Below are 27,433 nucleotides of genomic sequence, written 5' to 3'. Positions count from 1 at the left end.
TGTTGTTATTGTTATTATTGTTACTATTTTTATCATTATATTATCATTATTGTTATCGTTATTATAAATAATAATAATAATAATAATAATAATAATAATAATAATAATAATAATAATAGTGATGAATGGATTGATTAATAGTAGTGATGGCAGTATTGGTAAATTTTGTGAAAGTTAGTAGGACTATCTCACCATAGATATCTATGTATTACTTTTTATTATATTTTCTATATATTCATATGTGCTGATACTCCTTTATAGTCCTTAAGTGTCATTTACTATTAGATAAGTTATTTTAAAATTACCTTAATTATTTTTAATTATCTTAAATTTCTCCCTTCAAATTTCTTCTTTTTTTTTTTAAATTTTTAATAATTTCTTTAAAGTTTTATTTTATTTTTATTTAAATTTTATTTTTACCTTTTTATTTTAATTTTATTCTAAACTAAATTTAAATTAATATATTCATGCTTTATTTCATTAAATATTTAGTGCCGTTAATTGTTGTACCTTTATTTATATGGGGTTAGGTGTCCATTTAAACAGGACATTTATTTTTCAGAAATGTTTTCCGAAACATCCCCCCTCCCGCTAAACATACATATATATACACATGCGTGGGCGCACACACACACGCACACACACACAGAGTCTCTCTCTCTCTCTCTCTCTCTCTCTCTCTCTCTCTCTCTCTCTCTCTCTCTCTCTCTCTCTCTCTCTCTCTCACACACACACACACAGGCGCTTACTTCCTTCCGTAATCAAAATCATAATGGCGTCAATTACAAAGTTATGTTTTAAAATTTGAAATTTGAAACGCTCGTTTAACGTTTTTTTTTTTTCTGTTTGTTCACTTCACATTGTTTCAGTTTTTCAATGTCGCTGATAAATTTGCGCTGACTCTTTCCAACCTCTTATGGTTGATTCAGCGCAATGAAACCACTTGTACGACCTTGAAATATGTATATATAGTGTCGTAATAAATATTGTATCTTCAGCTCTCACATCCATGATCGAGCACTTTATTGGATTTTTTCATCGCCTCCTGACACGCTATATATATATATATATATATATATATATATATATATATATATATATATATATATATATATATATATATATATATAAATTTAAAAGGAGATTAGAACAATAGCCTAAAGAGCTGAGTGTATTTTAATGTAACAGTGAAATTAGTTTAATTAAAATACAGGAAAGAATAGAATCACATTACTTAATATAAATATATATATATATATATATATATATATATATATATATATATATATATATATATATATATATATATATATATAAACATTGTGAGAAATCTATATGGATCGATCAGCGTTTCAACATTTCCATGTCTCATCAGAACTCCAAACACACACGCACAAATTGTACTTTACTTTATATATTCAAAAACATAATCTTCTATTTAAAATTACAAGTAATCAAAACTGTATGAAAATGTTTTTCACAAAATGTTTTTTCTTTTCTGCAGAAATTCAAAACATATTTCAAGATTGCACAGGTAAGATTATTTTAGATCTATTCCTCTTACAATTTATCAAGTTTAAAAAGCCACTCAAGGATAAGAGTTAATGTAATGGATTGTTATTTGAATAATGAAAAATACCATGCAAGTATTGTAAATGATAAATGCAATGTTCAAAGTGAGGGAATTACTTATGACGTTTATCACAGATATTTGCTGACATTGGATTTGAAGATGATCATCTTGTAGCCTGCAGGGAAGTAGTCACGAGGTAATGCATTCCATAGATAGAAAGTTCTTAGAAATAAACTCTGTTCATGAAAATTCCACTTGAAGAAAGAAAATAAAAGTTCTTTGCAGTTGTTTTAGAAAGATGAGTTCTTGCTGAGAATATTTTACAAGGAGGAACCAGAGATTGTAGCTCAGTTGAGCACCTTCCCTGAAATGAGCAGAGAAAGACTAGCAACATCTCTTTTGAAAGCATAGGATTTTAGAGAACAGAAGAGATCATTTCCCACTAGATTGCAAAGTCGATTTTTGTACTCTGTCAAGACAAGAAAGAGTGTTCATCTCTGTGGATGGAAGAGCAATACTCCACGTTAGGACGTATCTACATAAGTAGGTGATTGCATTAGGAATTTTCAGGCAGATTGATCCATTTTTACAGTAACCTTAGCAACAGATTGAATACATCTTCAATTTTAGATCTGGAATGAAAGCCAGTACTAGGGGTTTATCAAAATAAGAAGAGAGTCATTCATTTCAACTGAGACAAAAGGATCTGAGCATTGATGGCGAAAGGAGAAACAGGTTAGAGTTATAGGGTTAGGGTTATAGATCTAAAATGTAGAAGAACAAATCACAAAAGGTAGCACGTCTGTTTCAATCATCAGGGGAAAGAAAAAGAAAAGAGGAACGTGAGTTTGTGGATTTGTTATATAGATGTGACATTAATTTGCATATATGGGAGAAATGAGATTATTAGAAGACTGAATTAGAGAGTACAGTGTGTTGAATTGTTGACAGCTGAGACTGAGCAGAAACATTGATAGTTGGCAGTGTAGATTGAGTTAATCAGTATGAATTGAAAAGTTTGTGTAAAGAAGTTCAGATATTTTTTTCATATGAGACGACAGGTACTTCTACAGAATTTGAATGAAACAAAACTGGCTTTTGCCAAAGTAGATTTACATAAACATTCGGAAAAAGCCAAATTAAAACCAGCAAACAGTCAAAATTAAAAAAAAGACCTTGGATGCATTTTTCTTTATGAAGAAAAATTTATTTCAGATGAAGGTAAACAATGAAATAACTTTCTTAATTTTTTTTTTTTTTCAAGAAATTTTTTAGTCATGTATCAGGTTGACAAGAAAGTTCTTTAAAATTCAGATGAACATATCTTGGCTCAAACAAAAATTATTGATTGAAATTAGCACCATAAAAATCAACACACTTTTGCCAACACAAAGCAAGTGTATTTAATGTGAGTAATTTAAAAACTTTACGTTCTGGTGGCGATGAAGTTGCTGAATGCGTTTTTGATATCGTTTAGGTTTTTAAAATATTTCTCATGCAGAAAGTTATCGAGATGCTTGAAAAACTGATAGTCAGTAAGAGAGAGGTTTGGAGAGTATGATGGATAAGGCAGAGTTTCACATGCCAATTCGTTCAACTTCTGCAGGGTCAGTTTAGCAACATGTAGTCGGGCATTGTCATTGAGGAGAATTGGGCCTTTTCTGTTGACTAATGCTGAGTGTTATCAAAGTTTCTGATGCAGTTCATCCATTTGTTGACAGTACCTTTCTGCCGTAATCGTTTTGCCTGCATTCAAAAAATTACAATCGATGAAACCAGTTACAAACCACCAAACAGTCATCATGACCTTCTTTTGATGCAACTCTGGCTTCAAGAAGTGTTGTGGAGATTCATCGGCGTCTAACGATTGAGCTGAGTGTCGCCAGTTGTTGTAAAGAACCAACTTTTCATCGCAAGTCACAACTCGATCAAGAAACGGGTCGTTCATCTTGTGAAAAGAAGGGAAGACGACATTTCATAATGGTGTCTCGTTTGGTTTTCATTCAATTCGTGAGGCGCCCATTTATCAAATGTTTTTTTGTTTGTTTGTTTTTTTTACATGGAGTTCACCACTTATCAAGGCCCAATGGCCACTCAGGGATAAGGGTTATTGTGTGTACAGTAATCAAAGGGATAGTGTAGCAATAGTATTGGAGAATTGGTAAGGTGTCATTACTTAGGGGGGGGCGGTTCATCAGGAATTTGTTTGTGTTGGACTTGAAGACATCCAGGTTGAAGTCGGGAGGGAAACAGGCAAGTGGAACAGAGTTCCACAGGCGTACAGTTCTAAGAAAGAAGCTTTGTTCATGGTATCTACGTTTTGATTTAGGCATAGATAGGGAGTGGGGAAAATTATTGACAGTGGTTTCAGCTAGTCGGGTGTTTTTTGAGAAAGATTGGCGAGGGGGGACCAGAGAATGGAGCTCAGACGAGCACCTGCCATGGAAGTAACGATAGAACAATGACAGGCTCGCTACGTCTCTTCTGTGGGAAAGAGGTTGCAGGGTAGAGAAAAGGGCATCCCCCACCAAGCCACGGAGTCTATTTTGTACTCTGTCAAGGCAGGATAGGCTGTTTTTTGCAACCCCCGCCCAGATATGGCAGCAGTACTCCATCTTTGGACGTACTTGGCTCTTATATAGATAGAGAATTGCATCATTAGTGAGATATCTTCTGGAGCGGTAGAAGGATCCCACCATTTTCCCAGCGACCTTGGCCACAGACTTGATGTATGTGTTCAATTTAAGATCAGGTGTAAAGGTCAAACTCAGGAGCTTATCAAATCCTTGGGCCTCCCTTAGACGAGAGCCATCCATTTCAATTGATACCAGATGAGGATCAGAGCGTTGATGATGTAGAGATAGGAGCTTGGTCTTAGATGCATTAAAAGTAACCAGGCACCTCTTTCCCCACTGTACCACGTGCTCAAGATCAGAGGAGAGAGAATCAGAAAGAACATCATCATTTACGGCCTTTGATATGTTGCTATAGATGGTTGTGTCATCAGCATAGATGTCAACGAAAGATTTTAGTATGTGTTTTGGGAGATCATTGATGTAGATCAGGAAGAGAGTTGGGCCCAGTATGGACCCCTGAGGGACTCCAGCATTAATACTGTGGGCCTCTGATTTCTGCCCATCAACAACTACTCTTATGAGCCTATCTGAGAGAAATGACTTAATGATAGAGAAAACATTTCCAGTTATACCGTAGCTGGAAATCTTGTGTAGTAGGCCTTTATGCCAAACCTTATCGAAGGCCTTTGATATGTCGAGAGCAATTGCCCTAGAAATGAAGCCTTTGTCGAGAGATTCGCTAATCCTATGAGATATAACCGTTAACACATCTGCTGTAGATCTAGCAGAGTGGAAACCATATTGCGTGTTGCTAAGAAGGTTATTTCTGCTGAGGTGGTTGACTACTTCTCTATTTATTGTGGATTCCAGCAATGACACACAGGGGACTTATTGGTCTGTACTGAGAGGAAGATGACTTATCACCTGAATTCTTAAATACAGGGCATACTGGTGAGGTTTTCCAGGGTATTGGAAAGCACTTCTCCTTAAGGCAACGCTTAAACAGTTTGGAAAGTATGGGGGCAAGTTCTGGTTGTAATTTTTTTAACACTATAATTGGAAACCTAATTTTCTCTGTCTTAATGGTTGGGAATTTTCATATACATTACATCTAATTCAGAAGCAAGTATTCGGACAGTTGTGCATGGACTGACTTTGACGAAGGCTCTTAATTGATCGTTATCATCCGATGACCAACCACTATACTCATCATCTTCAAGACTCTCATCGCTACCACAAAATTTCTTAAACCACCATTGTGTGCTCTGCATTAAATAGTGGTTCCTAGACTAAATGCTTTGTTGATATCGCATGCTGTTTCAGCAGCTTTTCAGCTTAGTTTGAATTGAAATAAGAAAAGAATTTGCTTTTTTTCCATCTTGTATTCAATGTTCTGTAAAGTAGGCATAATTACTTTAAAACGATTGTAATTTAAACGCTTAAAATGAGTGAAAAACGCTCTTTAAAATGATATATGAAGTAAAGGTGTTATAACGAAAACTTATTTGAAAATATATCATTTGAAATCAAAATTTAAAATTCTGCAAGAACTTTCTTCTCAACCTAATACAGGGTGACCCAAAAAAACGGGCCCCAACTCTATTTAGGCCCCGTTTCTTAGTGTTTTGTCTGAATGAAATGAAACTTTGGTCATAACTAGTTTATTATATTCAAAATATCACATCAAAACACTAGGGCCTTTGGCTTTTTTTTCTCCGTTGACTGTAAAATGCTCAGAAAAACAATTGAATGTCCTCTGCTTTTTTTTGGGTCACCCTGTATAAGAAGACAAGGATCTGTATTAATTAGTACATAATTTAGGTTTAGAGTTAGGTTTAAGGTTAGGTTAGAGTTAATTGGGGTTAGTTTAGGTGAGGATTAAGGTTAAGATAAAAAAACAAAAAAGTTAACAGTTAACTAGTCGTCCTTCATTTGACATTTTCATTATTTGTTGTCTGCCATGATTTTTTTTTCTCAGTTTTTAAATAGTGGTTTCCAACTCTGTACGTAAATCTGTTCTGGCAAAAATTGGTTTTCTTGAGTTCAAATCCTGTAGAAGTACCAAATGTGCCTTGATTCATCTGGTTATCAAGAAAAGTATGTACATGTGATGAACAACCATGGCATTAATGGAACACTAATTGAACAATAGCATTCTATGGTGTGAAGATCTGACGTAGAATCTTCGAAGGCTTAACTCTTTTTATCTTTTTCCTGGTGATTGATATGCTGAATATAAGCGGGATATAAACTGCAACCTGAGCCAGGGCTGCTAACAAAACTGAAACAAAAGAGTCAACCATCTTCTCTTCATGAATAACCTCAAGCTGTATGTCAATTCAGAGGCTGATTTAACTTAAGGCTCTATTGAGGGGCAGCTACTATACAATACGATATAATGGAGTGTGTAAATATCTCGGCTGGACCGTTTGTAAAAAGTTGAATATCATATGTAGCAGCAAGTCTTGAGATCATCTACCAGAAAGAACAGCTGGAAATAAGTCATACACCATCCAGTATGACTATGCAATTCTTACGCCTATGTTTCTCGGAAATGGAGCTATTAAACCCGACAGAGTGATATGGCACAAGAAGGAAAAGGAAGCAACCGTAGTAGATATGTTAGTGTCTCTAATGGTACTGGATGTAGTAGAACTGAGAGGAAAAAGATCATTTAATACCAAAGTCTGACATAGAAAAGACTGGAAGTTTAGGAAAATCTTTAGCATTCCAGTAATTATTGGAATAAATGGACTCATGGTTTTTGTTTCACTAACTTTTTGTAAACTATGCTGTATTTTGTTTTTGTTTTTTGACTAAACCATTATTCTGTTAGGGGGTTAATGTAGTTTGCTTGAAGCATTGTTTAATATGTATATAAATATAAATAAATTAAGGTTTATAGGAAACAATATAATGCAGAGATGTAACGGATAAACACAAACTGAAGCAACTAAAGTGGAACAAGCTATGCAGTTTCACCTTTATTGATTCAATACATGCATGTATATTTATACACTTATATATATATATATATATATATATATATATATATATATATACTAGACTACTCATGACCCGTTAGGTCAGTATATTATATTAGCTATGGAATTAATGTATAGCCGTGACACTTGTGACGTAAAGAAAATAGTTTTTTGTGACATAACCGAAACATTTCTATGAAAGTATATTAAAATGAAAAAAGAATATAGATAGATTTCTATGAGTCGTTATGTTTATAATTATTTATTTTTGAAAATAAAAATTTACAGCCATTGAATTATAAGTGGTTTGCCGTACTTATAGGTAAATGTGCACTGAACAGATACCGGCACTTGATGCCGAGTGGGGACCCTGCACAGACATTGGTCTATTTAGCCATGAAAAACTTTTTCAGGCTAAAAAAAAAAATAATTTTAGCCCAAGAAAATGCCAAATTGATAAATGGTAGTCACATTTAATTCACATAGATAAGCAGCGACAACACCAGTGATTTGTCTAGATCAGACATACACAATTTTTATAAATTCTTGTAAAGTTAACTAAGAGTTTTTTTTTAAAAAGATCCTTTTTTATTGGATGACTTCTGACACATGAATTTTGCACCGAAAAATCTTCATGTCATCTCCTGATGACAAACACTACATTGCATCATAGATGCAAGTATTTTTCATTTTTCGAGGAAGTTATGAGAAGAATCAAAGTCCTTTGTTCATTCAAATAGTTGCATTAGCACTTTTTATTATAAATGTACAAAAAATATTTCGTAGAGAAAATAAAATAAAAATGAATTTAAAATTAAATTAGAATGAAATAAAATATAAATAAATTTAAAATGAATTAAAATAAAAATAAATTTAAAATGAATTAAAATAAATTTAAAATGAAATAAAATAAAATAAAAACAAGCACAAAATACAAGTATGAATGAAATTTACTCAAAGAAAAAAAAGTCAAAACAGAAAACACGCTTGATTATTTTGAGTTTAAAATCAATTTAGCATTTTCTTTGCCATTTTATTATTATTTCTTATGGCCTGAAAAAGACCAATGTAGGGTCCATACTCGTCATCAAGTACCCAGATATCATAATACTTCAATTTAATTCAAATTTTGATATATCTTTTTATTTAATCACGAAAAAAACAATTGGGGCACAGCAAACGTACACAGTAAAACAATATGTTTTATTGTTGGGTTGATTATGTATGCATGCGCAACCGGAAGTTGTAAACCGGATGTTGGGTTACAACACTCGTTACAAGGTCATCAAGTGGTCAGGTAACATATGTGTGTTGCAATATTTCAGAAAATCCTTTCCTTCATCAAGTTTTTAGACATACATAATGGGTTTATTTTGTATTATTATATCATTATATGTTAATTTGCTTCAGTTTGTTTCTATCCGTAAAATCTTTGCATTGTATAATCTCCTATAAACCTAAATTTTGTTATTTTTTCAAATTAAATTTTTAAAAGTAATTATAGTGTTTGATCATTGAATTATTAATTAAGCCCAATTGTTTTAAAACGTATACATAGTTTCATTATGGCGACGTTTTTATAATGTGCCTTTATAAAATTATTGGATGTAAATAGCTTCAAAACCTTTCCATTTTTTAATAGATAAGGAACTGCTAACAATATTAAATACTTCCAAGGGAATAAACTCTTTGCAAAAAATATTTGTTAGCTCTTTTGTATTATAATGAACGAAGTAAAAAATATGTACTCTAAATGTTTCTTAACTAAAATAAGTATTTTCAGAAAAAAACGATGTGAAATAAAACATATTCTTACTAATAGCGGGAGAGAGAAATGAAAAAAATAGGTTAATTAAAATCATTTATTGATATGTCAGACGGGTTGCTATTTGGGTGTGATATAGAAAAATCCACATAATAACTTTATATATGTTAAATTAGATATAATTTTATTATGCTTTAATTTCAGAGCTGTTCAAAGGCCTGCTGCAATGACCAGCTCTTATAAGACTAACTTTGAAAACTCAAAGATAATTCCCCACACACGAATCACCTCACAAAGCCAAATTACAGACAATTATGAGATTGGAGAGAAGATTGGACAAGGCAGTTTTGGCAAAGTGTATGCAGTCAAAGAGAAAGCCACAGATGTCAAATGGGCGATGAAATGTATTAACAAACTAGAAAAGGTAAAAACCACAAAAATAATCAATTAATTAAACAGGAGGAGGAGATTAATTGAACATTTAATTTTAAAGTAAATAATTTCTTTTTATTTTGAATTTAGTCTAATTTATTTGAAAGTACCACATCTGATACAGTACAGTGTGTGTAAGGTATTTGAAGATGTACATCATTTTTACTGGAAAAGGAATATTATTTGATTTTGTATTTTCTAAATTTCAGAATTTACCGACAACCCCTATAATTGCACAACAGATAAAGAGGCACAGTTATCGTGACTATAAAGGCTGAATATAACAATTTAAAAATAGAATCATTTCTAAAAGTCACTTGATCTTTCATTTACAGAGTCAAAGGCTTAAAATAGAACAATATCACCATGACAGATGACTGTGTGCAGACTTTTAAGAACTTCCAAGCGTAATGTATGATTTGGGTAATTGCAATGAAGAGTTTGTGTTGTCTCCTCAATGTTTTTAGTAAACTGTAGTTTACAAAGAGATTCTGTGGTTAATCGATGGATAAGATATCCAACAAAATATCTTATGTATTTCTGGAGGAGACTTCAATATGCTATTGTTCTAAATTTTTTCCATATAAAAGCATTGGTAACTGTTTCTGCCATTCATTTTAATATATGAATAAAAAAAATGTCCTCAAATATCTTACGCACCCTGTATATATCATCATTATCATCATTATCATCGTCGTCATCATCGTCATGTTTTCTACTACTTATCTCTAACTAATTTTAACTAATTTTAACTAATTTTAACTAATTTTAACTAATAGGCGCTTCTGCTCGTGAGGATATAATTGGCTGAGTTTTAAATTTCTATTGTTTTTGATATTTTAAATTTTATCTCAATTTTTCTTATTATATACTGAATATTTGTTTATGAAACTTACCAAAAATCTTATTTTATTTTAAACCCTTTTTAAAAAAATGTTTTAGTAGATTTAAAAATTTTGTTCTTGAAAAAAGTTATTTAAAAGCTTCTGTTTTGCAATTTTAAGATTTTTGTTATTTTTAAGACATTACATACAATGAGATGGTTGCAAAGTGGCAGGAGGAAGATAAATACATGTGAAAAGAGAGAGACGCACACATATATACCAAAAAAGAGTAAAAAAACAACTTTATACTACTACTAGCTGACAGCCCGGCATTGCCTGGTCATACAATATGCTTAAACATGGTATTTTAATTTATGCAGATTGTGTATTATTATAGAATCAATCTTCTATTGATTAATATATATATTACAAAGATTAATTTGCCCGATGGACTAATTCGTAAAAAAAAATTTAAACAATAATAATGATAATGTCGTTCATAAAATTCCATCTCTGTTTGTTTACAATATCACGTCAGCTGATATTTGGGATTGATGATAATGCCCTGGAAAAGTCACCTCTGATTAATGTTTAGTTTTAAAATATACAAATGAAGGAATGATTTGTGGTGATTTTAAATGGTACCTCTTCTTTTATCATAACTTGAATTCATGAATAAGAAAAAATAAAAATTAAAATTAAATAAAATGGTAAGGTACATTTGGGCTTGAACCCTGAAATCATTCGATCTGTAGTGAAATGCTCTACCACTAAGCTATATCCCCAGATTATAATGAATCTGTGTTTTTAAGAAGAAATGATTTGCTGAAATTTTATTATCTCCCTTGGTCAGGGTAACGTAAAATATTCCCCTATAAAAATTATTCTTTTTTTTTATCTATAAGAGTTTCTCTCTTATAAATAAAAAAGAATAATTTTTATAGAGGAATAGAGCTATTTTTAAGATTGGATTTTTTCAATTTTCGATACTTATCGGATGAATTTCTGTACAAAACGTATCTAAGAACACTGCCAGACATATAAATTAGCTTTGTGTGAAATTTGCAAAAGATAAGCTCAGCCGTTTCGGAACATATGAGGAACAAACTCACACACACACACAAATAGTAGAGATAGAGATTAAATATACTAAATCTGTGACTGTCACATTTTTATAAAAACGATGGGAGAGTAAAAATTTGATGTTATTTGTGCTGTTGAGACCTCCTTGTGTGGATTGGTGATCTTTCAAACCAACACATTTCAGGTGAAAACATTATTACGTACTTATTTGCCAGGTAAAAATTAATACAAATTTTAAAAATTACTGAAAATAGAAAAATAATTACAAAAACAGCATATGATGTTTGTGTAGATTGATAATCATTTAAACCAATGCATTTCAGATGAAAATATGTTTTTAAGTCTGATAACTCTTGTCTTTCTTATTATCTCCCTTTCTATATAAAATCTCATGATTCTTTGTGTTCAATCAAAATTCTTCTCTCTACGATCCCCACATGTTGTATATTTACTCCTTTGCATTTCTGCTAATTCCTAATCTTTTTCCATTAACAATGCCGCTCGCAACATTATGTACTTACATGTAATGTCGAAATTAGTATCGATTCATTATGGAAAATGAATTAATAAAAAAGTAACTACAAGAAACCAACACATTTTAAGTGAAAACATTATTACATACTTACATGGCATGTCGAAATTAGTATAAATTTAAAAATATTACTCAAAATGGATGAATAGAAAAATAATTACAAAAAAAAAAACAATGTGATGCTTGTGTGGATTAGGGATCATTTAAACTAACGCATTTCAGGTGAAAACATTATTACGTACTTATGTGTTATGTTGAAATTAGTAAATACTCCAAAAATTATGAAAAATGAATGAATAGAATAATAATTACAAGATAAAAAAAATAGGGTGCTTGTGTAGATTGGTGATCTTTTCAACTAACACATTTCAGGCGAAAACATTACTATGTACTTACGTGTCATGTTGAAATTATTACGGATTCACAATATTATGGAAAATGAATGAATAGAAAAATAATTCCAAGAAAAAAGCAGGGTGTTTGTGTAAATTAGGGATATTTTAAACCAACCCATTTCAGATGAAAATATTGTTGCATATTTACATGTCATTTCAAAATAAGTATAAATTTAAAAAATTATGGAAAATGAACCAATTAAAAATTAATTACAAAAAACAACATGATGTTTGTATAGATTGGTGATCTTTTAAACCAACTCATTTCAGGTGAAAACATTATTACATACTAACTTGTCATATCAAAACTAGTATAAATGCCAAAATTGTTTAACAAAATCTTTGTTTGCATTATTCGATTATTTTTATCTTGGTTATTCTTGTCACAACGTTTTGGTTGATATAACCTCTGGCCCTCTTTAAGTGTATTTTTAACTTAGCAAGCTTTATATCGAATATGGCATTACAAATTAAGGTGTTGAGTATCAACTCCTTCTAAAAATGCACTTGAAGAAGGTGCATAGTTTGAAACTTGGCTGAAACGTGAAAATAACGATCAAAATGAGCATCGAAGTTTAAAATAATGAAAATCGTACAAATTATCAATGTTCATCTGAATAATTCCAAAATAAAATTGTATTTTATGTTGAATTAATTCCATTGTCTTCTTGTTTTTGCAGTCCATAGCAATCAAGTTATTTTATGTTAAATTAATTCCATTGTCTTCTTGTTTTTGCAGTCCATAGCAATCAAGTTATTTTATTTTGAATTAATTCCATTGTCTTCTTGTTTTTGCAGTCCATAGCAATCAAGTTATTTTATGTTGAATTAATTCCATTGTCTTCTTGTTTTTGCAGTCCATAGCAATCAAGTTATTTTATTTTGAATTAATTCCATTCTCTTCTTGTTTTTGCAGTCCATAGCAATCAAGTTATTTTATTTTGAATTAATTCCATTGTCTTCTTGTTTTTGCAGTCCATAGCAATCAAGTTATTTTATGTTAAATTAATTCCATTGTCTTCTTGTTTTTGCAGTCCATAGCAATCAAGTTATTTTATTTTGAATTAATTCCATTGTCTTCTTGTTTTTGCAGTCCATAGCAATCAAGTTATTTTATGTTGAATTAATTCCATTCTCTTCTTGTTTTTGCAGTCCATAGCAATCAAGTTATTTTATGTTGAATTAATTCCATTCTCTTCTTGTTTTTGCAGTCCATAGCAATCAAGTTATTTTATGTTGAATTAATTCCATTGTCTTCTTGTTTTTGCAGTCCATAGCAATCAAGTTATTTTATTTTGAATTAATTCCATTGTCTTCTTGTTTTTGCAGTCCATAGCAATCAAGTTATTTTATTTTGAATTAATTCCATTGTCTTCTTGTTTTTGCAGTCCATAGCAATCAAGTTATTTTATGTTGAATTAATTCCATTCTCTTCTTGTTTTTGCAGTCCATAGCAATCAAGTTATTTTATGTTGAATTAATTCCATTCTCTTCTTGTTTTTGCAGTCCATAGCAATCAAGTTATTTTATGTTGAATTAATTCCATTGTCTTCTTGTTTTTGCAGTCCATAGCAATCAAGTTATTGGAACGGGAAGTTGCGATACTAAAGAAGGTTAAGCATGAACACATTATCAAACTGAAGGAGGTCTTCGAAACACATGAAGTGAGAAAAAATATTCTTTGGGTTTTTCATATTGCCTTCATACACCACCAAGACATTTCTTTCTATTAAATTATTTAATTCTAACACTCTGGTGATATCTAACATAATTCTATTTGCCTTCATTAATTTATTGCTACATAAAATTGGTTTTTCAAAATCAATAATTGAAAGGTGTTATTTTTATGCAGTGTTACGAACCAGGAGAAACTAGTGTTTGGGTGTGGTCGCCTGTGCTATGACTGGCAGTTCCTCCCTATGTTGTTTGCAACACTTGAATAAAAATATGTATAAAAGGATATGTTAGTCATGAGAGGAAGAAACTCTCTAACTTCTCAACACCTTAGTGTGTTGTTATATGCCAACAAAATAAAATTTGTAATTAAACAATACTAAAAGATTAAAAGTTTCCTACGTTTGGAATATCATTGTTCAGTTACTCATTTTTTTAGTACAAACACATTTGGGGGGGGGGGTCTTTTTCAAGTTGGTAATAATTTGTTCATGTTATTTCGATGTCTACATAATCAGTATTTCAACGTCTGTTTCACATCCTGGCACATATTCGACGGTTAACCTATCTCTGGTCAAGGTTTTATTTATTTCTCTTTCTCCAAAATTCCTCCTTATAAATTCCTTGATCTCCTCCTGCCAACTAATCTTGCTAACTCAACTGTTCTGCATCTACAAACCTAACAACTCTCATCAATTGTTTCAATATGTTTTCTGTTATTCTGCACAATCTCTCTTGCCTAGATTTAATCTTCCTCTGAGGTCATCAGATTTAAGCCCATCGTATCATTCTCATATTATTTCTCTTCATGCCACGCATATTCTCAACCCTCACTAGTCAGATTTTACTTCCATCCATCATCGCACAGGCATATCACATGCCTGACAGACTCTTTTCATGATCAACAGTGGTAATGCTTTGTTGGTTAGTAATAGCAAAAGCAATAACTTACTCCATTCATAACTCTTGTTATCACAGAAACACCATCTCCTCCCTGTGCTCCAATGGTATCACCAAGGTAACAAAACTTCTGAACAACCTCAACACTTTCACCATACGAATAAACTTTCACTGCATCTGAGCTCTTATTCTAAGGCAGCTTCTTCTTCTTCTTCTTCTTCTTCTTCTTCTTCATATCTATATATTAATACGATAGCGTGTGTGTTCTTTTGTGTGTCACGCTTATATCCGGGTCGTTTAATTGTTATGTTCTTCTATTTCTTGTCATAAAGAATTTTACCAAGAATTCTTCATAAGTTTTGGTTTCAGTTTCGATTATGGCGGAAGAAACTCAAGTTGTATATATATATATATATATATATATATGTATATATATATATATATATATATATATATATATATATATATATATATATATATATTTCATAAGTTTTTATTTCGGTTTCAATTCAAGCTAATGCACCCAAGTCATATGGATATATTATTTTATTTTATAAATCACAACTTTATAATATATAAAAATCAATAGAACATTAACTCTATAATAATATATACGAAATCTGCAAGAATTAAAATATCATATTTAAGCATACTTTACAACCGGGCTTTACCGGGCGTTCGTGCTAGCTTAGATAAATACTTTTGCAGTTTTAACAAAAAGCTATAATAATATTAGAGCATCTCTATTTACACTGAACATTTACAGAATGCCAACATCAATATATTACATATGAATGAGTCCTCTGTGGAATTTCCACAGGTCCCGCTACTTATTATTATTATTATTATTATTATTATTGTTATTATTATTGTTATTATTATTTAGTGTTGTTGTTGTTGTTATTTTTGTCTAAAAACTTGATTGAAGTAAACAGCGAGTAATGCTTCATGTCACTAATGGGTTCAATGGAGGAATTCTTTTCAACCCACCAGATGGTCTCCATCCATCCATAGCCTTGAGCCCCTAAGGGGCATAGGCCATCTACAACTTTGTAGATGCTTTTGTAGTGACTGAGTTCTTTTTATGGGGTGTTGGTGCTGGCCCACACCCAACCTTCCCAGCAGGTACATACAGCGCCTAGCCTTCCCAAATGGTCATCCATTTGGTACTGGCCAGGCTCAACGTTGCTTAACTTCGGCAAGAAACGGTGTGTCAACGTGATTGTGCCGTACCCACCAGATGGTCTGCAACGACAGAAAACAGCTGAGTGTCTCATTAATATGTTGTAAGTAGATAGCTCAGTGGAAACTGACGTTTCTTTGTCGTGATGATTGTAATGGAAATATAGCAACAAAACAGAAGTTGTACGTTCTCATCTTCCCTTGTTGTGATGGCAATGGGCATCTTTTTCCTTGTAGCTGTATTAATATAACAAAAAATGTTAAAAACTTTTTAAATGACGTCATGCTCTTTGATGTTTTATTAAGCAACTCCAATGGCAATGGATGTGTACTTATTTCAGTGACTGTAAGCAGATTTGTATGCATGCTTGTAATGATCTCCCATTATTTGTTATGACATTATGTTTATGCTTGTATTATTATTATTGTATGAGTGTATGTCAAAGTTGATGTGTATTGTGTATCATATTATAATGGAACTTTGATATCGGTATATAATGAAAGGAAAGAATAAATCTATGAATTTTGATGCACAGATTTGACAGTTCAATTGCAGAACAAATTTAAGGAAAACTTGAGAAAAAAAATTATTAGCATCGTCTATTTTTGTGAATAAAATCTGAGTTGAATTATTCCCTTTTAAAATATAAACATAAAACTTCAAACAATAAGAAAAATTAAATTAAATAATATCATTGTTATACTAAATCTTGCTTAATGTTTGTTTCTCTAAATTTTTAATATTTATTTTAAAAACACAAAATACATGGCTTTAGAATTGAGTTATAAAATATCGATTTTAATTCTTCTGCCGCATTTTACAATTTACTCATCAAATGAACCATAAAATTTCTGTCTAATGTTCTTATCCTCTCCCACTCTATCTAATTTGACTTCACAAATTTTACTGGATCTGAGGAAATAATTAGTGAATATAATTTTATTCATAAAAAGTAACATTTTTGATAATTTGAGGAGAATTGTTCAATCCTTCTGGGAGCATGCCACAGTTTTCCTAAGAGAGAGGGGGTATTACCAATAATCGGTTTATATAAATAATCATTAAGGTTAACTTTTGTTGGGTTTTAGATTAGTGAAGGAAATTTTAGATATTTCCAATTTTTACCCATTTGGGGAGCATTGTTCAGTTACCCATTTGGAAGATTAAACAGTTTCCCCAAAAAGTAATGAGGGGAAGGGAAGGGAAGATGATTAAAGATATGCATTCAAAATTTTAAAAAACTGCAATAATACTGCAGGGCATTCTTCGCTCCTATAGATTTTCATCATCTTCTTCATCAACAGAAACATCTGTTTGTCTCTGTTACACATAAGTAGTTGTTCCATTGGATAGTGACGTTTCTTAGCAGTGATAACAGTAGAAGTTGTAGAGGTGTTGTCCTCTTTGTTTTACTTTTATTTTTTCCTTGTGACTAAAATAATAGAAGCGATCAAATAGAACAACAAATAACTCCATTATATGCTCTGGAACTTGATTTACTTTTCTTACAGTAAATTATAGCAAGTTCATCCTTTTAACCAAGTTCTATAGGGTGGTGGAAACCTCAAAAACCGTATTAGATCACTTTGATACCTAATTTCCAAGAGGAAAGAACTCTTTAACTTCTCTGCTGCATACTTCCTCCCAATGACGTCATTTCCTGTATACAAAACTCTAACTCTAATTTAAATTTTAATAGAAAATTCCATTTTTCTTACCCTAACCATACATGGAATTTTCTGGTTTTAACCTTTTACACACCCAACATATAATTTTGCTAAAGATTCATAGTTCACTAACGAGTCAAGCAAGACAAAAAGTAAAGAACAATCCAACTTTAAAAAACAATAAGTAATATATATAGAAATAGTTATTAATTAATCACTTTCTTCTTAGCATTATTGAGTAGTTTCTATACTTCCATAATGTTACTTGAATTTAAATAAAAAGTTTCAATTGATTTGCAATTGTGCATCTCATCTTATTTTCTATTTGAATTTTACTTTACTTATTGGCTGATCAGAATGGACGCTTTATTTCAACTTATTGGCATTATGTTACTTCCATCTAAAGTTGAATTACGATCGTTAAGCATGATTGGGATTCATCATGACAAAAAATACTCCTTTCTAATGAGAGATTAAAAGAAATTAACTTTTATTGGATAAACAGCTGTGTATTTGAGCACAAGTTTGAAAATATGTTAAAAATATATGTAACATTATGTGGTACTAAAAAAAAGCCGTTTGTAATGTTAGAAGGGAAACCCTTCCAATCACAACCAACTGCAGTCTCGTGGGCATATTATAAGTAGTCAGCTCAATGGGTGATGGCATCTTTCAGTAGTAGTGGCAGTAAAGATATAACAGCAGAAATTTCTCTTATTTTCTCTTCTTTTTTTCTTTAGAATTAACAATTTTCGTTATTTTGTTTTTAATAAAGTAGTTAAAAAATTATTAAATAATTATAGCACAATATTATTTGGGGTTCAACATTTTTTTCGGCATTCTTTCTACAGTATAGAGTATGTATACTTAATACACTGTGGATCTTTATCCAACCCATCCTCCAGGTGAAGGGAACAGCTATTCAAAACATGACAGGTCTCCTTCTAGGTTTACAATCAAGAGAAAGATTTTATCAGCTTATCCACTACATGTTACTGTGGATGTCTTGGCTGTGGCACAACATGCTAAACATGTACCTCCAGTTCTAATTTTTAACTTCTATTGAAATTTTCTGATTTTTTCTTACTCTAAATTATGGAAGATTCCATTTTTTTACATTGTTTTTAAATACATCCAATATTGCTGTAATTTTTATTTCTTGTGAAATAACCAGATTGTCTTTTATTGCAGAAAGTCTATCTCATAATGGAGTATTGTGAAGGAGGGGAATTGGCAGCTGAATTAGCCAAAGTGAAGAAATTCAGTGAAGCCGAAACGAAAAATATCATGTCTGCATTGGCCAGTGCAATAGCCTATCTTCATAAATGTGGTAAGAGAATTTTATTAAGATCATTTATATATTAATATGCACCTACCTTCATTTTGTGACATGATATCCGTAATCAAAATACAGACAGCATTATAGTCATCGGTTTTGACAACTCAATGATTTCCACGTAAATTTCTCCCTTTCTCTCCATCTCTCTTTCTTTTGCTTGAGAATATCCTTTATTACATCATGAGATTTCTAGACTTTTTAATTCCTTAAATCTTTTGTAATGTCATTCATTTTCATTTTTTTTTTACCTTATTCCTAAAACGTTTATTCCTTAAATTTTTTGTAATGTCATTCATTTTCATTTTTTTTACCTTATTCCTTAAACGTTTATTCCTTAAATCTTTTGTAATGTCATTCATTTTCATTTTTTTTACCTTATTCCTTAAACGTTTATTCCTTAAATTTTTTGTAATGTCATTCATTTTCATTTTTTTTACCCTATTCCTTAAACGTTTATTCCTTAAATTTTTTGTAATGTCATTCATTTTCATTTTTTTACCCTATTCCTTAAACGTTTATTCCTTAAATATTTTGTAATGTCATTCATTTTCATTTTTTTTTTACCTTATTCCTTAAACTTTTTGTAATGTCATTCATTTTCATTTTTTTTTACCTTATTCCTTAAACGTTTATTTCTTAAATCTTTTGTAATGTCATTTATTTTCATTTTTTTTTTACCTTATTCCTTAAACGTTTATTCCTTAAATATTTTGTAATGTCATTCATTTTCATTTTTTTTTACCCTATTCCTTAAACGTTTATTCCTTAAATCTTTTGTAATGTCATTCTTTTTAATTTTTTTTACCTTATTCCTTAAACCTTTTGTAATGTCATTCATTTTCATTTTTTTTACCTTATTCCTTAAACTTTTTGTAATGTCATTCATTTTCATTTTTTTTTTTACCTTATTCCTTAAACGTTTATTCCTTAAATTTTTTGTAATGTCATTCATTTTCATTTTTTTTACCTTATTCCTTAAACGTTTATTCCTTAAATTCTTTGTAATGTCATTCTTTTTCATTTTTTTTACCTTATTCCTTAAACTTTTTGTAATGTCATTCATTTTCATTTTTTTTTACCTTATTCCTAAACGTTTATTCCTTAAATCTTTTGTAATGTCATTCATTTTCATGTTTTTTACCTTATTCCTAAAACGTTTATTCCTTAAATTTTTTGTAATGTCTTTCATTTTCTTTCTTTTTTACCTTATTCCTTAAACGTTTATTCCTTAAATCTTTTGTAATGTCATTCTTTTTAATTTTTTTTACCTTATTCCTTAAATGTTTATTTCTTAAATCTTTTGTAATGTCATTCTTTTTCTTTCTTTTTTCCTTCCTTAAATGTTTATTCCTTAAATCTTTTGTAATGTCATTCTTTTCCTTTCCTACTCCTTAAATTTTTATTCCTTTAATATTTTGTAATGTCATTCTTTTTCTTTCTTTTTTCCTTATTCGTTAAATTTTTAATCATTAAATCTTTTGTAATGTCATTCTTTTTCTTTCTTTTTTCCTTATTCCTTAAATTTTTATTCCTTAAATCTTTTGTAGTGTCATTCTTTTTCTTTCTTTTTTCCTTATTCCTTAAATTTTTATTCCTTAAATCTTTTGTGATGTCATTCTTTTTCTTTCTGTTTTCCTTATTCTTTAAATTTTTATTCCTTAAATCTTTTGTGATGTCATTCTTTTTCTTTCTTTTTTCCTTATTCCTTAAATTTTTATTCCTTAAATCTTTTGTAATGTCATTCTTTTTCTTTCTTTTTTCCTTATTCCTTAAATATTTATTCCTTAAATCTTTTGTCATGTCATTCTTTTTCTTTCTTTTTTCCTTATTGCTTAAATTTTTATTCCTTAAATCTTGTGTAGTGTCATTCTTTTTCTTTCTTTTTTCCTTATTCCTTAAATTTTTATTCCTTAAATCTTTTGTAATGTCATTCTTTTTCTTTCTTTTTTCCTTATTCCTTAAATTTTTATTCCTTAAATCTTTTGTAATGTCATTCTTTTTCTTTCTTTTTTCCTCATTCCTTAAATTTTTATTCCTTAAATCTTTTGTAATGTCATTCTTTTTCTTTCTTTTTTCCTTATTCCTTAAATTTTTATTCCTTAAATCTTTTGTGATGTTATTCTTTTTCTTTCTGTTTTCCTTATTCTTTAAATTTTTATTCCTTAAATCTTTTGTGATGTCATTCTTTTTCATTTTTTTTACCTTATTCCTTAAATGTTTATTTCTTAAATCTTTTGTAATGTCATTCTTTTTCTTTCTTTTTTCCTTCCTTAAATGTTTATTCCTTAAATCTTTTGTAATGTCATTCTTTTCCTTTCCTACTCCTTAAATTTTTATTCCTTAAATCTTTTGTAATGTCATTCTTTTTCTTTCTTTTTTCCTTATTCGTTAAATTTTTAATCATTAAATCTTTTGTAATGTCATTCTTTTTCTTTCTTTTTTCCTTATTCCTTAAATTTTTATTCCTTAAATCTTTTGTAATGTCATTCTTTTTCTTTCTTTTTTCCTTATTCCTTAAATTTTTATTCCTTAAATCTTTTGTAATGTCATTCTTTTTCTTTCTTTTTTCCTTATTCCTTAAATTTTTATTCCTTAAATTTTTTGTAATGTCATTCTTTTTCTTTCTTTTTTCCTTCGTCCTTAAATTTTTATTCCTTAAATATTTTGTACTGTCATTCTTTTTCTTTCTTTTTTCCTCATTCCTTAAATTTTTATTTCTTAAATCTTGTGTAGTGTCATGCTTTTTCTTTCTTTTTTCCTTATTCCTTAAATTTTTATTCCTTAAATCTTTTGTGATGTCATTCTTTTTTTTTCTTTTTTCCTTATTGCTTAAATTTTTATTCCTTAAATCTTGTGTAGTGTCATTCTTTTTCTTTCTTTTTTCCTTATTCCTTAAATTTTTATTCCTTAAATCTTTTGTAATGTCATTCTTTTTCTTTCTTTTTTCCTTATTCCTTAACTTTTTATTCCTTAAATCTTTTGTAATGTCATTCTTTTTCTTTCTTTTTTCCTCATTCCTTAAATTTTAATTCCTTAAATCTTTTGTAATGTCATCCTTTTCTTTCTTTTTTCCTTATTCCTTAAATTTTTATTCCTTAAATCTTTTGTGATGTTATTCTTTTTCTTTCTGTTTTCCTTATTCTTTAAATTTTTATTCCTTAAATCCTTTGTAATGTCATTCTTTTTCTTTCTTGTTTCTTTATTCCTTAAATTTTTATTCCTTAAATCTTTTGTAATGTCATTCTTTTTCTTTCTTTTTTCCTTATTCCTTAAATTTTTATTCCTTAAATCTTTTGTAATGTCATTCTTTTTCTTTCTTTTTTCCTTATTCCTTAAAGTTTTATTCCTTAAATCTTTTGTAATGTCATTCTTTTTCTTTCTTTTTTCCTTATTCCTTAAATTTTTATTCCTTAAATCTTTTGTAATGTCATTCTTTTTCTTTCTTTTTTCCTTATTCCTTCAATTATTATTCCTTAAATCTTTTGTAATGTCATTCTTTTTCTTTCTTTTTTCCTTATTCCTTAAATATTTATTCCTTAAATCTTTTGTAATGTCATTCTTTTTCTTTTTTTTTCCTTATTTCTTAAATTTTTATTCCTTAATCTTTTGTAATGTCATTCTTTTTCTTTCTTTTTTCCTTATTCCTTAAATTTTTATTCCTTAAATCTTGAGTAGTGTCATTCTTTTTCTTTCTTTTTTCCTTATTCCTTTAATTTTTATTCCTTAAATCTTGTATAGTGTAATTCTTTTTCTTTCTTTTTTCCTTATTCCTTAACTTTTTATTCCTTAAATCTTTTGTAATGTCATTCTTTTTCTTTCTTTTTTCCTCATTTCTTTCAAATTTTATTCCTTAAATCTTTTGTAATGTCATTCTTTTTCTTTCTTTTTTCCTTATTCCTTAAATTTTTATTCCTTAAATCTTTTGTGATGTTATTCTTTTTCTTTCTTTTTTCCTTATTCCTTCAATTTTTATTCCTTAAATCTTTTGTGATGTCATTCTTTTTCTTTCTTTTTTCCTCATTCCTTCAATTTTTATTCCTTAAATCTTTTGTGATGTCATTCTTTTTCTTTCTGTTTTCCTTATTCTTTAAATTTTTATTCCTTAAATCTTTTGTGATGTCATTCTTTTTCTCTCTTTTTTCCTTATTCCTTAAATTTTTATTCCTTAAATCTTTTGTGATGTAATTGTTTTTCTTTCTTTTTTCCTCATTCCTTCAATTTTTATTCCTTAAATCTTTTGTGATGTTATTCTTTTTCTTTCTGTTTTCCTTATTCTTTAAATTTTTATTCCTTAAATCTTTTGTGATGTCATTCTTTTTCTTTGTTTTTTCCTTATTCCTTAAATTTTTATTCCTTAAATCTTTTGTAATGTCATTCTTTTTCTTTCTTTTTTCTTTATTCCTTAAATTTTTATTCCTTGAATCTTTTGTAATGTCATTCTTTTTCTTTCTTTTTTCCTTATTCCTTAAATTTATATTCCTTAAATCTTTTGTAATGTCATTCTTTTTCTTTCTTTTTTCCTTATTCCTTAAATTTTTATTCCTTACATCTTTTGTAATGTCATTCTTTTTCTTTCTTTTTTCCTTATTCCTTAAATTTTTATTCCTTAAATCTTTTGTAATGTCATTCTTTTTCTTTCTTTTTTCCTTATTCCTTAAATTTTTACTCCTTAAATCTTTTGTAATGTCATTCTTTTTCTTTCTTTTTTCCTTATTCCTTAAATTTTTATTCCTTGAATCTTTTGTGATGTTATTCTTTTTCTTTCTGTTTTCCTTATTCTTTGAATTTTTATTCCTTAAATCTTTTGTGATGTCATTCTTTTTCTTTCTGTTTTCCTTATTCTTTAAATTTTTATTCCTTAAATCTTTTGTAATGTCATTCTTTTTCTTTCTTTTTTCCTCATTCCTTAAAATTTTATTCCTTAAATCTTTTGTAATGTCATTCTTTTTCTTTCTTTTTTCCTTATTCCTTAAATTTTTATTCCTTAAATCTTTTGTAATGTCATTCTTTTTCTTTCTTTTTTCCTTATTCCTTAAATTTTTATTCCTTAAATCTTTTGTAATGTCATTCTTTTTCTTTCTTTTTTCCTTATTCCTTCAATTATTATTCCTTAAATCTTTTGTAATGTCATTCTTTTTCTTTCTTTTTTCCTTATTCCTTAAATATTTATTCCTTAAATCTTTTGTAATGTCATTCTTTTTCTTTCTTTTTTCCTTATTTCTTAAATTTTTATTCCTTAATCTTTTGTAATGTCATTCTTTCTCTTTCTTTTTTCCTTATTCCTTAAATTTTTATTCCTTAAATCTTGTGTAGTGTCATTATTTTTCTTTCTTTTTTCCTTATTCCTTTAATTTTTATTCCTTAAATCTTGTATAGTGTCATTCTTTTTCTTTCTTTTTTCCTTATTCCTTAAATTTTTATTCCTTAAATCTTTTGTAATGTCATTCTTTTTCTTTCTTTTTTCCTCATTCCTTAAAATTTTATTCCTTAAATCTTTTGTAATGTCATTCTTTTTCTTTCTTTTTTCCTTATTCCTTAAATATTTATTCCTTAAATCTTTTGTAATGTCATTCTTTTTCTTTCTTTTTTTCTTATTCCTTAAATTTTTATTCCTTAAATCTTTTGTAATGTCATTCTTTTTCTTTCTTTTTTCCTTATTCCTTAAATTTTTATTCCTTAAATCTTTTGTAATGTCATTCTTTTTCTTTCTTTTTTCCTCATTCCTTAAATTTTTATTCCTTAAATTATTTGTAATGTCATTCTTTTTCTTTCTTTTTTCCTTATTCCTTAAATTTTTATTCCTTAAATCTTTTGTGATGTTATTCTTTTTCTTTCTGTTTTCCTTATTCTTTAAATTTTTATTCCTTAAATCTTTTGTGATGTCATTCTTTTTCATTTTTTTTACCTTATTCCTTAAATGTTTATTTCTTAAATCTTTTGTAATGTCATTCTTTTTCTTTCTTTTTTCCTTCCTTAAATGTTTATTCCTTAAATCTTTTGTAATGTCATTCTTTTCCTTTCCTACTCCTTAAATTTTTATTCCTTAAATCTTTTGTAATGTCATTCTTTTTCTTTCTTTTTTCCTTATTCGTTAAATTTTTAATCATTAAATCTTTTGTAATGTCATTCTTTTTCTTTCTTTTTTCCTTATTCCTTAAATTTTTATTCCTTAAATCTTTTGTAATGTCATTCTTTTTCTTTCTTTTTTCCTTATTCCTTAAATTTTTATTCCTTAAATCTTTTGTAATGTCATTCTTTTTCTTTCTTTTTTCCTTATTCCTTAAATTTTTATTCCTTAAATTTTTTGTAATGTCATTCTTTTTCTTTCTTTTTTCCTTCGTCCTTAAATTTTTATTCCTTAAATATTTTGTACTGTCATTCTTTTTCTTTCTTTTTTCCTCATTCCTTAAATTTTTATTTCTTAAATCTTGTGTAGTGTCATGCTTTTTCTTTCTTTTTTCCTTATTCCTTAAATTTTTATTCCTTAAATCTTTTGTGATGTCATTCTTTTTTTTTCTTTTTTCCTTATTGCTTAAATTTTTATTCCTTAAATCTTGTGTAGTGTCATTCTTTTTCTTTCTTTTTTCCTTATTCCTTAAATTTTTATTCCTTAAATCTTTTGTAATGTCATTCTTTTTCTTTCTTTTTTCCTTATTCCTTAACTTTTTATTCCTTAAATCTTTTGTAATGTCATTCTTTTTCTTTCTTTTTTCCTCATTCCTTAAATTTTAATTCCTTAAATCTTTTGTAATGTCATCCTTTTCTTTCTTTTTTCCTTATTCCTTAAATTTTTATTCCTTAAATCTTTTGTGATGTTATTCTTTTTCTTTCTGTTTTCCTTATTCTTTAAATTTTTATTCCTTAAATCCTTTGTAATGTCATTCTTTTTCTTTCTTGTTTCTTTATTCCTTAAATTTTTATTCCTTAAATCTTTTGTAATGTCATTCTTTTTCTTTCTTTTTTCCTTATTCCTTAAATTTTTATTCCTTAAATCTTTTGTAATGTCATTCTTTTTCTTTCTTTTTTCCTTATTCCTTAAAGTTTTATTCCTTAAATCTTTTGTAATGTCATTCTTTTTCTTTCTTTTTTCCTTATTCCTTAAATTTTTATTCCTTAAATCTTTTGTAATGTCATTCTTTTTCTTTCTTTTTTCCTTATTCCTTCAATTATTATTCCTTAAATCTTTTGTAATGTCATTCTTTTTCTTTCTTTTTTCCTTATTCCTTAAATATTTATTCCTTAAATCTTTTGTAATGTCATTCTTTTTCTTTCTTTTTTCCTTATTTCTTAAATTTTTATTCCTTAATCTTTTGTAATGTCATTCTTTTTCTTTCTTTTTTCCTTATTCCTTAAATTTTTATTCCTTAAATCTTGAGTAGTGTCATTCTTTTTCTTTCTTTTTTCCTTATTCCTTTAATTTTTATTCCTTAAATCTTGTATAGTGTAATTCTTTTTCTTTCTTTTTTCCTTATTCCTTAACTTTTTATTCCTTAAATCTTTTGTAATGTCATTCTTTTTCTTTCTTTTTTCCTCATTCCTTCAAATTTTATTCCTTAAATCTTTTGTAATGTCATTCTTTTTCTTTCTTTTTTCCTTATTCCTTAAATTTTTATTCCTTAAATCTTTTGTGATGTTATTCTTTTTCTTTCTTTTTTCCTTATTCCTTCAATTTTTATTCCTTAAATCTTTTGTGATGTCATTCTTTTTCTTTCTTTTTTCCTCATTCCTTCAATTTTTATTCCTTAAATCTTTTGTGATGTCATTCTTTTTCTTTCTGTTTTCCTTATTCTTTAAATTTTTATTCCTTAAATCTTTTGTGATGTCATTCTTTTTCTCTCTTTTTTCCTTATTCCTTAAATTTTTATTCCTTAAATCTTTTGTGATGTCATTGTTTTTCTTTCTTTTTTCCTCATTCCTTCAATTTTTATTCCTTAAATCTTTTGTGATGTTATTCTTTTTCTTTCTGTTTTCCTTATTCTTTAAATTTTTATTCCTTAAATCTTTTGTGATGTCATTCTTTTTCTTTGTTTTTTCCTTATTCCTTAAATTTTTATTCCTTAAATCTTTTGTAATGTCATTCTTTTTCTTTCTTTTTTCTTTATTCCTTAAATTTTTATTCCTTGAATCTTTTGTAATGTCATTCTTTTTCTTTCTTTTTTCCTTATTCCTTAAATTTATATTCCTTAAATCTTTTGTAATGTCATTCTTTTTCTTTCTTTTTTCCTTATTCCTTAAATTTTTATTCCTTACATCTTTTGTAATGTCATTCTTTTTCTTTCTTTTTTCCTTATTCCTTAAATTTTTATTCCTTAAATCTTTTGTAATGTCATTCTTTTTCTTTCTTTTTTCCTTATTCCTTAAATTTTTACTCCTTAAATCTTTTGTAATGTCATTCTTTTTCTTTCTTTTTTCCTTATTCCTTAAATTTTTATTCCTTGAATCTTTTGTGATGTTATTCTTTTTCTTTCTGTTTTCCTTATTCTTTGAATTTTTATTCCTTAAATCT

At 28.5% G+C, this 27,433-nt stretch overlaps 1 protein-coding gene across 2 annotated transcripts in view; it reads left to right on the top strand.

The window, feature by feature from the left end:
• LOC145241499 (serine/threonine-protein kinase 33-like) overlaps positions 1 to 27,433 on the top strand; it is a 306,331-nt gene that overhangs the window by 145,019 nt on the left and 133,879 nt on the right. For both annotated transcript variants that reach the window (XM_080104517.1, XM_080104518.1), the window contains exons 2-5: positions 1,505 to 1,534; positions 9,103 to 9,322; positions 13,730 to 13,828; positions 18,780 to 18,918. In XM_080104517.1, coding sequence (XP_079960643.1) covers positions 9,125 to 9,322; positions 13,730 to 13,828; positions 18,780 to 18,918 — 436 coding nt within the window. In that variant the 5' untranslated portion in view covers positions 1,505 to 1,534; positions 9,103 to 9,124. The remainder of the gene's footprint in view (positions 1 to 1,504; positions 1,535 to 9,102; positions 9,323 to 13,729; positions 13,829 to 18,779; positions 18,919 to 27,433) is intronic.

The sequence above is a fragment of the Euprymna scolopes genome, chromosome 20 (genome assembly GCF_053919585.1).
Source record: "Euprymna scolopes isolate OS-2025 chromosome 20, ASM5391958v1, whole genome shotgun sequence".
In the NCBI taxonomy this organism is placed as follows: domain Eukaryota; kingdom Metazoa; phylum Mollusca; class Cephalopoda; order Sepiida; family Sepiolidae; genus Euprymna; species Euprymna scolopes.
The sequence above is the reverse complement of the archived record's forward strand: the minus strand, read 5'-3'. Positions and strand labels throughout refer to the sequence as shown.